The following is a 14,750-nucleotide window of genomic DNA, read 5'->3' on the forward strand; positions in this document are numbered from 1 at the left end:
GATTGCCTCACTGAGTGTTTATCAAATACTCATGCATCTCAATTTGTGTTTGTGGTGCAGGTAAAGGCAAAGTGTGATCGTGGAATCAAGGCAATGAAGAGGAGGATGTTCTAGGGACTCGATTGGATGTTGTCTGGCATTGCTAGGTTGCTAGAGTTGGGTCATTAGAAACATTGCTAGGTTGCTGGTTCCTTGTTTCTTGTTGTTTGGATTGATTATTGTTGATGATTATGGTTATTGGTTTTTATTGGAGTATTATTGGATATTATGTTGGTGTTGTTATTTCCGCTGATGTTTGTGATTGTGGTTAGGTGGCTAGTGGGTATGGGACCACTAGTTGTAGTTCTATTTATTATATTATATTTATTATTATTATTTATTAAAAAAAAAAAAAAAGGTCGGTCGTTTCAGGAGGAAACACTCCCTCGCAAATACCTCGCAAATTTGCGACACATTAGCGAGTAATACTATCCATAGCAAATTTGCGAGGAAGAGGCGAGGGATTTGTGAGGGCATCATGGGTTTAAGGTTTGAGCTTAGGTTTCATTCTGAAGTGAAGTTCCAAGTAAACATCAAAGAGACAAAAAAAACTTTTGAGTTGTTGACATGTGTAAAGAAACTTTGACGTGAAGACACGGAAGATATATATATCAAGATGTGATTTACTTTCATTATAAACCAAGTGTTAAAATGTTTTGATCAACAGTTGCAATGAAGAATTATATTCGTTGCAAATATTGCGACGGAAATTGAAACAACCCGTCTCGTGGACCCCGCTAGCCTCACTGCTAGCCCACTAGTACCTACTGGTGGATTGGGATATCCACAGTGATGGGTTAGGATCAATGTCCTGCAGGGCCAGCTTGGGGTCCGTTTGGGCGGCTAGCAGTGAGGCTAGCGGGGTCCACGGGACGGGTTGTTACAATAAAAATCGATTTTTATGTGACAACCCATCCCGCGGACCCCACTAGCCTCACTGCTAGCCGCCCCAACGGACCCCTGCAGGGCATCGATCCTAACCCCTCACTGGGCAAATGGAACTATTCATCCAAATCCACAGTAGGTTATTAGTGCGCCAGGCGTTCCTCGAACCCTGGTCCCCACCCTTTAACAACCTTCCCACAGGACAAGTTGCCACCAATTGATCTGCAGGTCAATTGAGGTGTTAGGATCAATGCCCTGCAGGGCCAGCTTGGGGTCCGTTGGGGCGGCTAGCAGTGAGGCTAGTGGGGTCCGCGGGACGAGTTGTCACATAAAAATCGGCAAATGGAACTATTCATCCAAATCCACAGTAGGTTATTGGTGCACCAGGCGTTCTTCGAACCCTGGTCCCCACCCTTTAACAACCTTCCCACAGGACAAGTTGCCACCAATTGATTTGTAACATCCGTGAACCAAAATCCCGGTTTGGGAGTTGCGTCGGTCGACGCATATCTTGCGTCGGTCGATGCAAGGTCAGTTTCCTGCGTTTTGACTTAAGTCAAACGCTGCATTTTGGGTGAAAGAAAAACCCTTAACACGATTTTTTATCTCATTCGTTTGGGGGTGGCCGTTTTTGAGAAAGAGAAAGAGAGGAAAAGCTTTGTGAGAGTTCTTGAGCGTTTTTGGGAGATTCTTGGAGGTTGGTGATGTTTCTTGGTGAGATTTGTAGCTGGGATCGTTGAGGGAGCTTCCTAGAAGCGTTTTCTTCTTGTGTTTAGGTTCAGATTTGTCTTGGCAAAGGTAAGTGCATGACCATGGCTTATCTAAGCTAGAGATCTCTCTGATTTGCTTGTTATGTGTTGTTAGGCTGGTTAGATTGTTATTTGGGACGTTTGGAAGCTTTCTTGTGGCTTGGGATTGAGTTTCGTGGTTGCAGGAACGAAGATCCGGCGAGAAGCTTCGGAGGAAAATGATGCTCGGCATTGCATCGGTCGATGCACTTTGTGCGTCGGTCGATGCAGATGCGAGGACGGCGCGTAAACTCTAGGGTTTTCGTGTTATGTCGAGCATGCGTCGGTCGATGCATATCTTGCATCGGTCGATGCAAGTTAACCTTGCATCGGTCGACGCAGATCTTGCGTCGGTCGACGCAACCTCCATCTGGTGTCGGTCGATGCATGTTGGTATCGGTCGATGCAGAGTCCTGGTTTGTTATTGTTGATTGTTGAATGTTGTTTGATGGTTAGAGATGTCTCTATTGCTTGTGTGTATAGCCCAGTAGATGGGAGGATTGCCTTATTGAGTGTTTATAAAATACTCATGCATTGCAATATGTGTTTGTAGTGCAGGTAAAGGCAAAGTGTGATCGTAGAATCAAGGCAATGAAGAGGAGGATGTTCTAGGGACTCGGTTTGATGTTGTCTGGCTTGCTAGGTTGCTAGAGTTGAGTCATTAGAACATTGCTAGGTTGCTGGTTCTATGATTTCTGCTATTTGACTATTGGTTACTGTTGATGTTATGATTATTGGTTATTATTGGATTATTATTTGGATATTGATTGATATTAGTTTTTCTGCTGTTGGTTGTGATTGTGGTTAGGTGGCTAGTGGGTATGGAATCACTAATTGTAGTTTATTTATTATATTATATTATTATTTATTATTTATTATTTAAAAAAAAAAAGGGTCGGTCGTTTCAGAAATGCTACGTTTTTAATTTGCAAGATGCGAATAGCGAGGAACTTTACGTTCCTCGCAAATCCATTACTATAACTGTTTTGCGAGAGATGAGCAACAAATATTGCCGTCGCAAAAACCGTGTTTTCTTGTAATGTATTTACGCAATAGCGTAGATAAAGTAAAATGTTTGTCGTGCTTGTGGTAAACATCGTTTGGTTAAGGTACCGCAATTGAAGCACATTAAAAATCAGAACATTCATCACAACTCGATAACTGTTACACAATTTGATCGCAAGGCAAGGAAACCTCAATAAAGAAATAAAAAGAGAATGAATTAGGAATGATCTCTATGGCCAAACTTATATAAAGAAATAAAAAGAGTATGATAAGGAAGGTATAGTCTTCCACACAGTGATATAGTTCGAGTAAATTTAACATAGTTTCACTTGTGACATATAAAAAACCAATTTTCTATGTGCATATATTGTAGAAATTTCTCTTTTTTCCACTTATACATATAGTTTCTCCTTTATCTATACAATTTGTATGAGAGAAAAAGTGAAATTTTTAGTTTTTACTTCTTTTTTGGGTGTGCATTTACTATTTGTAATACATATCATGGATATCGAATTAGTTATGTTAGTTTGCATATTATCATCATATAATTAATATTTCAATCTTGACCAGAAATGAAAATCCTATCTAAAAAATTGTTTATAGCACTCCAACTACCAAAGAGTGTAACACAATGAAAACAAAATTTAAATACCATATGCTCACACTAGTGTAATTGTTACAACAGAGTAATTAATCAACGTATCAAATGAAGAAAATTAGTTTATAATCTACAGCAAATGTAACAGATGAACAAGAAAGAACTAATTAAGCAGTTTTGTAATTGAGCATTGAAACAGATGAAAGCCATTAAAGTGATTCACAAGAGGTCCTACTTTCTATAATCGCTTTTCCATAATCTTGATCTTCCTAGACCAAGAACCTCAAATGAAGGGACCCATGCCATGGATGCACATGATGCACACATCCTGGAGCGTAGGATCACTGACCTCTACAATGAGATAGAGAACTATAAGGCCTTCTTTATAGGGAGAACATAAGAGGTGTTCTTAGCCTATTAAAATTATAAATATAAGGAATAGTGGCAGAAGAACACCAAGATCAGTTTTTGATGTAGAACTGATTTTGGTCCAGTTCTAAACTGACGTGGCAAGCTGTGAATGGATACAATTTTTTGCAAACAATTTTTCACAAATTAAAAGAGGATTTAATTGAAAATATATGGAATAAATTTGGACATTAAACTATGTATTAATTAAATAAAATGTTTGTGTGTTTTAATTAAGTAATATGTTTGTTTTTTTTTTATCTTTAAAGTTTTTTTTGTTTCATAAAATTTTGGTATTGTATTTTGAATTTTAGTAAATTTTTTATAAGTTTGCAATTTAAATACTATTTTTAAAGTTTTTATAAATGTAATATATTTAAGATTATTATATTATTAAATCTTATGATCTTAAACATGTTCTCCCAATAATAACAAACTTCTTTTGTTAAGATCTAAACTAATGATCTTACATTATTTTCATAATATTTTTACTCTAAAAACACCCAAAAGTGTTCCCCCAATAAAGATGCCTTAAACGAGACAAAGATGATCTTGAGATACAGGGGGGGGGCAGCTTTCTCTGGATTATGAGATAGCAAGAAAATCACGGTATCTGATACAAGCTAGAGCAAAGCCAGGTCCAAGAACAGTTGGAGAATGAAGATGCAATGCGGGAAAATCACGGTATCTGATACAAGCTAGAGCAAAGCCAGGTCCAAGAACAGTTGGAGAATGAAGATGCAATATGAATATACACGATGGTGGTGTATGTATATTCTTTATTTGTATTATTAAGTTATTAACTAACAGCATTATGGCAACGGCTAACTACGCAAATTATTTTACTTACAATGTTTTTGCTAAATAAACAATTTTTATTGTTATTAATTTAAAAGTTTGTAAAATGCCATAAATAGCTTTATTTTATAATAAATTATGTTATTTTAATCAATACAATTTTTACTAGATTATAACTTGCGGTATACCGCAGGATAATATTTTTTAATAATATGTTTTGATTGATATTTAGATTCTATAATTTTTTATTATTTTTATTTTTTGTGTTAGGTTTGGTTAGGATTAGCCTAACACCTATCGTTAACTCAATTGATATCAAACTAAAATATCTATACTAGTATTTTTGCAGCAGTTTTTGCTCAAAAATACTTTTTGGAAAGTTTTTACATTTAATGCATTGACTTTAATATTAGTTACCAAAACTTCAAAATTATTTATAGGTAAGATTTTAGAAAATAAAGAAATCTTTCTACTTCATTCAAACATAAATATATGATTCTTTTTCATTTTTATTTGAATTTATATTTAAATTATCTTGAATTATTCTAGAATACATTTAGTTAATAAAAATTGTGATTTTTCCTGCATATGATGTAATACAAATTTTTAAAAACGGATACAATATCCCAGATCGTCTAAAAAAATTGGGCAATGGTTCTGAGTCATACTATAAAAGAGACCAAAATGATTCTGAATACAAATGAGTAGAAAGCTTAATTTATCATGCATTCAAACTTAAAAAAAATTTATTTGATTTATTCTGGTTCTTTATTTTAAATATTTTTAAAAGGTTAAATATGAAAAATATTTAAAACTTTTAAAAAGTTAAAAAGTTAAAAATGATAAATATTATACCGTAGATACACAATAAATATTAAAAATTAAGATGATATAGTGTGAGTTAAAATATCTCAGGACGGAGTTATATAGCGGGACGGGTTTTATCGATATTCATATAAATTAAAAAATATCACTAATTCGGTGTTACACGGATAAAACATCATTTCATTATTTTGTTAACACTGTCGGTATCAGATAATAGATATATCTAATTAAATTGATTAAATAAATATTATGTAAACAAATAATTATATTGCGGTATTATATGGTTTGTTTAACAATTATTATATAATTATAATATATTTAACCAACAAATATAATTTATAATTTAAATATTTTAGTTATAAATAATTTTGCCGTGTGGTGTACAGCGGATCCTAATCTAGTTTTGTGTATTTTCGTAGATCAATCCGTAAAAACTATAAATTGTATTTATGTAAACTCTAACCCGTTATATAACATGATCCTCAAGAATTTAAATTTTAGCAAGTCAAAGTATCTAGAATATTTAAATTATGGATACTAATTTCTTTTAAATTATTTAAGGTATGTCTTTTATATATTACAAATTATAACTTCAAATTTTGATATATATTCAAATTGCAAGGGTTTTATTATGTAAATTTTACAAATAAAAGGTTACTTTACCAAATGTATTTCCAAATTAATAATTGGAGGATGTTTTAAAAGAAATTACAAAAGAGAGGATGAAAGTTACAAATTATAAAATAATTTCAGTACTAATATTCCCAATACACTTGTGGCATGTACCTATCACTTAAGTCTTCAACACCCCGAAACAAAATCTTTATAATTAAAGTCACGACAAATCTTGCATACAACAAAATCTTTTATATGACTATACTTTTTTTTTTTTCTTTTTTATATATATATATACTTGTATCTGCTTTTCTGTGGAGAACAAAATCACCCATACAACAAATCTTGCATATATATAGCAAATCGCCCGAGAGAGATAATCTAGTCATCTGGACCTCCTCCGTTTTATAAATACAAAATCTTTATTTAAAAGAAAATTTTAGGAGTATTATATAAATACAAATGGCCTTAACACACGTAAAACAAACGTGGGTCACTGTCTTGTGCAGAAAACTAAAGAGATTGGTGACACTAAACGTTGATCTTCTTTCACATGATATGTTAAGTAACTTGGCATTATACGTATGATTCAGTTCTTGTCATATGTGATTTGCGTATACTTTGTTTAGTTTGCAGAAGAGGACCTTTCCTATTGTTGCCCCTCATACCAATAATTTGACTAGTCACATTTTTATTTCAATTGTGGTATGTCAAGATCATATAATATTTTTACTAGTCACACATTTTTATTTCAAGATCTATTTGTTTGGTCAAACATTGTTTAGTCAAGCATTAAAAATTTTCAATTTTAATTCAAACTTTGATAGTTTAATTCCAATAATGTGTCAAACTTAGAATGAAATTACACTAAAATAAATGTTATTAAAAATACAGAATATCTTAGCTACCTAAAACACACACACACTTTCCTATTGCAAAATAATACTCCATATATATTACTATATATAGATTCACCATCCTAATTAAACAAATCTCATAATCAATATTCATACATTTTCTAATAAAAAAATGTATATATATAGATATATATATATATTAAAAATACAGAATATTTGATACCTAAAACACACACACTTTCCTATTGCAAAATAATACTCCATCTAATATATATAGCTTCACCATCCTAATTAAACAAATCTCATAATCAATATTCATACATTTTCTTATAAAAAAAAAAAAAAATATATATATATATATATATATTAGAATTAGATAGAAAGAGATACTAAGAGCTCAAGTAATGAAGATGAAGTTAACTGCATTGGTTTTCATCGCGTTTGTTCTGCTCTCTCTGGCTCTTTCCAAAGCAGAGGCGGCATGTGACATCCAAGATATTAAAGTATGTCTACCAGCAGTTATAGGAGGATCCCCACCGTCGACGGAGTGTTGCACCAAATTAAACCATAATCATTCATGTTTTTGTGATTACTTGAAAAATCCATTGGTTGTTCCATATAAGACATCTGTTAAACAAGTTTTAGAAGCTTGTGGTATACCTGTTCCTGTTTGTTAAAACTTAGAATATTTATAAAATAATAATTACTATTATAATTATTAGGGTATTTCTCATCATATATTGAGAGTTTATAATTATTTCTTCGCCATAGATTTCCAGTCTAAACAAATTATATTTATTTAATTATAAACAACTTTCATGTAGTTCTTCACGGTGGGATATGGGTGTTTATTAGTTTTACTAATTAATTTGTTCAATGGATCCAAATTCTAATAATCAAGCTACCATAAGTGTAACTAGCTATTATCTCCCTTCTATTCTCCATCCTACAATAGTCAAAATATTATATTCTCCGGTGTGCTGGAGAGGCGGATAAGAGGTGTGTAAGGTATCATGGGAATTTGGTTTTGATTGGGGAGATTGGGATCATCATGGCTTAATCAATAGGAGATTTTGCGAGAAGATGGTGGTCCGAATCTCTTTTTCCATGGGATTTTTCGGATTGGCAAATATTTGCAGAGGTTTAATTCCGGAAGGAGTTTATCTGAGTCTCCGATTCGAATCAGAGCTGATTATCTCACATTCCTGGATGGTACGATTTTGGTTTCCTTTCTTTGAACATTCGCTGGTGGTTTCGGATCCCTCACAACTTAATATGGATCTATCTTATCTCTATTTTGTAAGAGCTGTGGAGAGTGTGATTAGCTTTGTTTAAATTACAAAGTGTAAAAGTGTACTAGAGCGATGCGATTAAGATTAATAAAAGATTAATGTAAAAGTCCACTTTTAAAATTATTTTGAGGACGTTTTGACGTTTTCAATGTTTTAAAACTTACCTCGAGTTTAAATTTTTAACTGTATTTATTCACAACTAACATTACATTTTTAAAATCTAATTACACAAAACCTCGAAATAATTTGAAATGGTCCTGAACTGAAAGATTGATCTAGCGTAAAAGATTTTTCGTCGGACCACGAAATTAAATATCATTTATGTTGTGGGGTTTTGGGGATTCATTTTCTAGTCGATGTGACGTGTTATGCTGCGTGTCATTTACTTATTGGATGCGATTTTAATGTTGTTTTGTCTCACATCTTCTGTCTAATCACATTTTTACGGAAAACACAAAATTCTGTTTTTGGCGGGGAAAAAATAGTGTGAAACCAATAATGTTAAGTAATATTCTTTTAAGTACTTTTGTCATCTAATCGCACACGAATTCATTCGAAATATAGAATAACGGATCGTTGTCTATTATCCATAAATTTGATGGGTCACATAGCAACCAAACACATCGCTCACTCACACAAATTGGAGTCACATCTAAGTAGGAGTGTCATTCTGAGCCTTTGTAAGAGTTATCAAGCTTGAAGCTAGCTACCATAAGTGTAACTAGCTATTATCTCCCTTCTATTTTCAATTGTTCCTACTTCTAAGGAAAAGCTTCTCCCACTGCTGGATCAATGAAGGGTTTAGCCATCCAAATTCTAACCGGAAGATGGTTCATGTTCTTCGCGAGTATCTTAATCATGTCGACGGCTGGAGCCACTTACATGTTCGGTATCTACTCAGACGATATCAAGAGAACCTTAGGCTACGACCAAACCACTCTTAATCTCATTAGTTTCTTCAAAGATCTCGGAGCCAACGTCGGAGTCCTCACGGGTCTACTCAACGAGGTGACTCCCCCGTGGTTCATCCTCTTGATCGGAGCCATCCTTAACTTCTTTGGATACTTCATGATTTGGCTCGCTGTCACAAAACGGATCTCGAAACCTCAAGTTTGGCACATGTGTCTCTACATCTGCGTCGGAGCCAACTCTCTTGTATTCGCTAACACTGGATCTGTCGTCACGTGCGTTAAGAACTTCCCGGAGTCACGTGGGGTTGTCTTGGGGATTCTCAAGGGCTACATTGGTCTTAGTGGTGCCATTATTACACAGCTGTACCACGCCTTCTATGGTGAAGACACAAAAGAACTTATTTTAATGATCGGTAAGCTCAATTTATAAAATTTATTGGTCATGAGACTGTATGGTTAATGACATGAAACAGAGCAAAAACAGAGGTCAATGGTAATGATGTGAATCTTGAATCATTCGTAGTCATTAAATTGTATTTAGTATTATCTCAAATATAAAGATTTATGACTTTTTTTTTTTCATTTTTTTGTAACTAAAAATTAATGACTTGTTCTACACTTCTACTAATTATATGAGTGATTGTATTTGTAGGTTGGTTGCCCGCAGTAGTATCATTTGCGTTTTTGAGAACGATAAGAATAATGAAAGTGACAAGACAGACAAACGAGCTAAAGGTGCTGTATAACTTCCTCTACATATCGCTAGGGCTCGCCACGTTTCTCATGGTGGTCATCATCATCAACAAGCTCTCCGGCTTCACACAAAGTGAGTTTGGAGGTAGCGTCGCCGTGATGCTCGTCTTGCTTCTTTTGCCCATTATAGTTGTTGTCTTGGAAGAGAAGAAACTCTGGACGGAGAAACAAGTCGCCTTAAACAATCCATCACCGGTCAACATCGTCACCGAGGAATCCAGTATAGATTCATCAGAGATTAAAGATGAAGAGTCAGACAAGGAGAAGGAGGAGGAGGAGAGGGAGAGGGTGAAAACGGCGTCGTGTTGGACGACTATGTTTAACCCACCGGAGAGAGGAGATGACTATACGATCTTGCAAGCGTTGTTTAGCATAGACATGTTGATCTTGTTCTTAGCTACAATCTGTGGTGTAGGAGGGACTTTGACGGCGATAGACAACTTGGGACAAATCGGAAGCTCGTTTGGTTACCCAAAGAGAAGCGTTAGCACGTTTGTGTCACTCGTAAGCATATGGAATTACTATGGTCGTGTGGTTTCAGGTGTGGTCTCTGAGATCTTCTTGATCAAATACAAATTCCCAAGACCTCTAATGCTCACAATGGTCCTCCTCTTGTCCTGCGCCGGTTACCTACTCATCGCTTTTAATGTCCCTGGTGGACTCTACCTTGCATCAGTCATCATAGGGTTTTGTTGCGGTGCGCAATGGCCGCTTCTACTTGCTATAATTTCCGAGATTTTTGGTCTTAAGTACTACGCAACGTTGTATAACTTTGGGGCAGTAGCGACCCCGATCGGGTCTTACTTGCTAAAGGTTTGGGTCGCAGGGTATTTGTACGACGTGGAAGCGAATAAGCAAAATAAGGCATCAGGGAACACGAGTAGGGATGGGGAAGATTTGAATTGCATAGGCACGTCTTGTTTTAAGTTGTCTTTTATAATAATTACTGCGATAACTTTGTTTGGTGTATTGGTCTCGATGGTTTTGGTGGTCCGAACCAAGAAGTTTTACAAGAGCGATATCAAGAAAAAGTTTAGAGAGAAAGCCCGGGCGGCCGAGATGGAGATGGCAGCGCCGGTTCGAGCCAGATCCACCACGGCGGAGGAAGACAAGGATGATGTAAAGGCAAACTAGTAGGCAAAGGAAGAGGTAAAGTTGTTGGCGATGGTTAAAAAGATACTTGATATGTAAAAAGATGGTCAACTATTTAAAAATTAAACACTTTTATATATCTCCCTAGTCCATCAGTCATGTTTTTAATAGCTATTTTAAGCAATATTTTAATATTTGATGTTGTAATCGTAAATTGTAACATTTAATACCTTTAATACACAAACATTTATAATTTATTAGCTTATCCAAAATGAAAATAACAAAAGAAGAGCAGTAGAGGGTAATATAATTGAAGTCATTTTATCAAATGCAAAACCAAAACTTATTTATATTTAAAGGGGATAGTTGTTAAAAAATGCCACTTTTTGAAGAAATCTTTTGGATATACCATTTTTACAAAAGTTTATGGATTTTACCACTTTTGAGAAGAAAAAAAATACATATTTTCAGTTTTTTTCAAAATAAAATACGTACTTAATACCAAATACTAAACCCTAAAAACAAATAGAAGCAACTAAACCGAAACATAACAAATAAAACGCATATTTAATCAAATTTTTGTAACTTAAAAAGTGATAAAATACACAAACTATTCAAAAAGTGGTAAAATCAACAAAAACCACTCCAAAAAATGCTTTTCTCATAATTGATTCTATTTAAAGACTACCAAAACCAAAAATGGTAAATAGCACAGCTCGAGAATAAGAGACTATTATTAACGGACCATAATGTTTCCATAGAATGACTCTTCCCTGGCTACTTTTTGGAAACTTCGGTCTTGATCTTTCTATGCATAGTTTCAAACTTTGTATCGAATAATCTCCCTTAATTCAAAAACCTAAATAACTTGCTTATATCTGACAAATACGGATCCTTTGATGACAATTCAATTGACAAATTCTATAAACATTGCTGGCCTCGGGTTTGGTGGTTTACAAACAAAAAGATGTTCTAATCTCTAATTAACAAAGTTTCCAACTAGCAACAAAACCATCACCATCTTAGATTTTACATAGTGTTTTGAGGATTGAACCTTCTTCTTCCTTCTCTTTTGTAATAAGGAGTTTCGTCCACTGTTCTCTTCACATACTCCATAAAAGGTGACGGTGTTCTTGGAGATTCCTCGTGGTAAGTAACCACACCGCTTCTTCTTTCTGGTGTTCCCGGTGCTGCAGCTCCACCGTTTGTTGCACTTCTAGTAGCTCCTGTTGGACCTGGTCTATCTATCACTTTCAACAAGATGATCGCTGATACAGTCAACACCAAAACGCTCCATAGTATCTTGAACAAAATAGAGTATCCATCTTTAGAGAGGGGCTCGCCCGTGTTATAGGATACATCGATTTCTACACTTTGGCCTGTAGAAAAATTTTTATCACATGGTAAGTTGAAGAACTAGAGCCTAGTCTATAACCGGTGTAATAAGAAGTAGCTCACCAGTAGCAGGGAGAGTGATGAGGATTCTATCTGTGAATTGCTCTGATCTTAACACTTCCACCTGAAAAATGTGAATGAATATCGATAGCTTACTAAATTGTTAATCTTTTACTAGTATAGATGGATTAGATTACTGAACTTCTAGATAGGGTTTGAAGTGAGAAATTACCTTGTATAGTGCACGCCCTGCGATACCAAAATCTTCCCTTTTGATCAAGCTAATCGATAACCTACCTTTGTTACGCCAGTGAATTTGAACATCTGCAAGGAGTAATATTACGTATCATTTGCATTTCTTTATAAAAAAAGAGCGAAAGAAAAAAGTAACGACCAATGGATATACGGGATTTACCGGTGTTCCCCAGTATTGAAATGATGGTCGTGTTTGAATTCGCATCTATATTCAGCTGCAAAATATTTACAGGTCAAACTCACATAAAGCACATATAGGCTTTGCTTAACGATACTTTGGCAGATGCAAAGAAATTAAGAAACTTGATAACCTTGTTTGGCCCCGTTACAGAAAACCCTCCAATAAGAAGTGCAGATGCAGATCCCGAAACATGATGAGCTTCTTTGAGTGAAGCACTAATGGAGAAGGACACATGAGGTTTCATGTCTTTTGCTATAGTCATGGAGTGAACCAGATGCTCTGGTGAGTATGGGAAGAAAAGACAATAAGTGTTGCCAGTATCAAGATCCATCGATGGCTTTGCGTACCTTCAATGCAAGATAAATAAGAGTCAAAGCAAGAACGAGCATATACACACACACATACATAAATTACTGCAACTATAGTTGAAATAAGCATCAATACCCTATAAACGGAGGGTCTACTTGGCAGTTAAACATGGCCTTATTTCCATATTCAGAGACTTCAAACTTGTTCTCCCTGTTGCAGTTATATCATCATCAGTGACTAGTTTCATTTATAAATGTTTTTACAATGCAACATTAAGAGATTACAGACCTGAATTTAACTGGAAAGTTATACCCTTCTGCAGGGACGTCTACATTTGTCAGTGTTTCTCTTGGAGAGTCAACATATATGGTGTTTCCAAGTAGCACTGTGACTTTTGTTTGTAATTTCAAACCATGACCTTCAAATGCAACTGTGCAGACGCAACAACGATCAGCAGCAAGATAAAGAATATATATTATTGTCCTTCAAAAATCCAACTAAATGCACAGAAAAAAAGCATGAAAATATTTACCATGAGCTGAGCCTTGGCTGATCGCTTTAGCTTGTCCAGATGCCACATTGACGGATAGGACACTTCTGTTTGATGTAACCCATTGACCAGAGACTTGATGATCTGCCCCTAAATCACATTGCAAGTGCATTAGATTTTAAGAAATCTGTATTTTTTAACAGAATGGGGCATTAGAATGGCTTTATCATGTAGATTTCATCTGACATTTTACCTGCTATGCTGAAATTTAATAAATTTCCAGTGTGAATGACCGGGTTTTGAGGACAGATACGCGCCCCAACTGAAACCTGACAAAAGAAAACACCTGTGATATAGCCAATTGCGAAACAGACGCATAAACTACACGACATTAAGTTATTTTTTTACAGAGAATACATATAAAGCTAGGTAACTCGATTCAAGATATTAGTCCTTACCAAAACGTAGTCTGATTTCCTGGGATTACCGCCAATGGAAACCCGAATGAGAGCTTTGCCATGTTTTATTCCCTTTATTATATACAGAAGATAGATTGTACGTCAAAAATCTTAACTATTTAACTAAGTATGTTATATAAGCACAACATGTCTCAATTGATAATAAGGATCAACACACCTTAATGTAGGCACTTGGTTGGTCATTGACAGTCTTAATAGATACAACATCACGATGATTAGTTTCAACATTGTATGTAGTAACTCCATGTGCTTCGAGAAAATGAATCCCTTTTCAAAACAAAATCAAAGATTAAGGAAACAAAACAAATACACAAAAAATGAAGCATACACATAAAAGTGTTAGAGGGTTACCTAAACTGTCATAGTAATTTATTGGAAGTTCAAGTTCATCGCCAACAGCTAGATCTATCACGTGGAAAGGGATCCCCTCACTCTTCATTCTTATTTGAGCAACCTGACAGAATTCTATGTTACAAACACCGTAGACAAATAGAAGATAAATGGAGCAAGAAAATAATAGAATAATGAATCGAGTGGCTATGCACTAGAGCAGACAACGATCATCTACTATAACATTGCCTACTGAAAGATAGTCTATATACACTTCCACATTTATAATACCTCTGCAACCCTCACACAAGCAGCAATCTCAATTCTTCCACTTGTGCGGTCTTTGGCTTGAATACATGCAACATTGTTGCTACCTGTTGTTTTGATACTTCCGCCATTAACTGATATGGTGTCTCGTTCAAAATCAGCCCGAGAACTACAGTCT

At 35.0% G+C, this 14,750-nt stretch overlaps 3 protein-coding genes across 3 annotated transcripts in view; 2 read left to right on the top strand and 1 right to left on the bottom strand.

Moving 5' to 3' along the window:
- On the top strand, window positions 7,147-7,519 carry LOC104732776 (probable non-specific lipid-transfer protein AKCS9). Its single transcript, XM_010452358.2, has one exon. It carries the CDS (start codon window positions 7,223-7,225, stop codon window positions 7,493-7,495), a length of 273 nt encoding a protein of 90 aa, XP_010450660.1. The 5' UTR covers window positions 7,147-7,222; the 3' UTR covers window positions 7,496-7,519.
- Window positions 8,678-11,121, top strand: LOC104732777 (protein NUCLEAR FUSION DEFECTIVE 4-like). Its single transcript, XM_010452359.2, has 2 exons — window positions 8,678-9,434; window positions 9,674-11,121. The coding sequence occupies exons 1-2, from the start codon at window positions 8,903-8,905 to the stop codon at window positions 10,906-10,908; spliced, it is 1,767 nt and encodes a 588-aa protein (XP_010450661.1). The 5' UTR covers window positions 8,678-8,902; the 3' UTR covers window positions 10,909-11,121.
- The window catches only part of LOC104733946 (nuclear pore complex protein GP210-like), a gene marked incomplete in the record, with an annotated part of 12,243 nt that continues 9,238 nt past the window's right edge, over window positions 11,746-14,750 (bottom strand). The window contains 13 exon segments of the mRNA XM_010453469.2: window positions 11,746-12,245; window positions 12,325-12,385; window positions 12,494-12,585; window positions 12,677-12,731; window positions 12,828-13,044; window positions 13,142-13,216; window positions 13,295-13,436; window positions 13,539-13,646; window positions 13,750-13,825; window positions 13,955-14,026; window positions 14,133-14,242; window positions 14,327-14,429; window positions 14,597-14,750. Of these exon segments, the coding sequence (XP_010451771.1) occupies window positions 11,896-12,245; window positions 12,325-12,385; window positions 12,494-12,585; window positions 12,677-12,731; window positions 12,828-13,044; window positions 13,142-13,216; window positions 13,295-13,436; window positions 13,539-13,646; window positions 13,750-13,825; window positions 13,955-14,026; window positions 14,133-14,242; window positions 14,327-14,429; window positions 14,597-14,750 (1,615 nt within the window).

This window comes from Camelina sativa, chromosome 12 (assembly GCF_000633955.1).
Source record: "Camelina sativa cultivar DH55 chromosome 12, Cs, whole genome shotgun sequence".
Lineage (NCBI taxonomy): Eukaryota > Viridiplantae > Streptophyta > Magnoliopsida > Brassicales > Brassicaceae > Camelina > Camelina sativa.

What these genes read in the sequence shown, in the direction of transcription:
- LOC104732777 (XM_010452359.2), top strand. Translation starts at nt 8,903, where the DNA reads ATGAAGGGTTTAGCCATCCAAATTCTAACCGGAAGATGGTTCATGTTC. An exon ending in AGAACTTATTTTAATGATCG is followed by an intron (nt 9,435 to 9,673) that starts GTAAGCTCAATT and finishes TTGTATTTGTAG; the next exon opens with GTTGGTTGCCCGCAGTAGTA.
- LOC104732776 (XM_010452358.2), top strand. Translation starts at nt 7,223, where the DNA reads ATGAAGATGAAGTTAACTGCATTGGTTTTCATCGCGTTTGTTCTGCTC.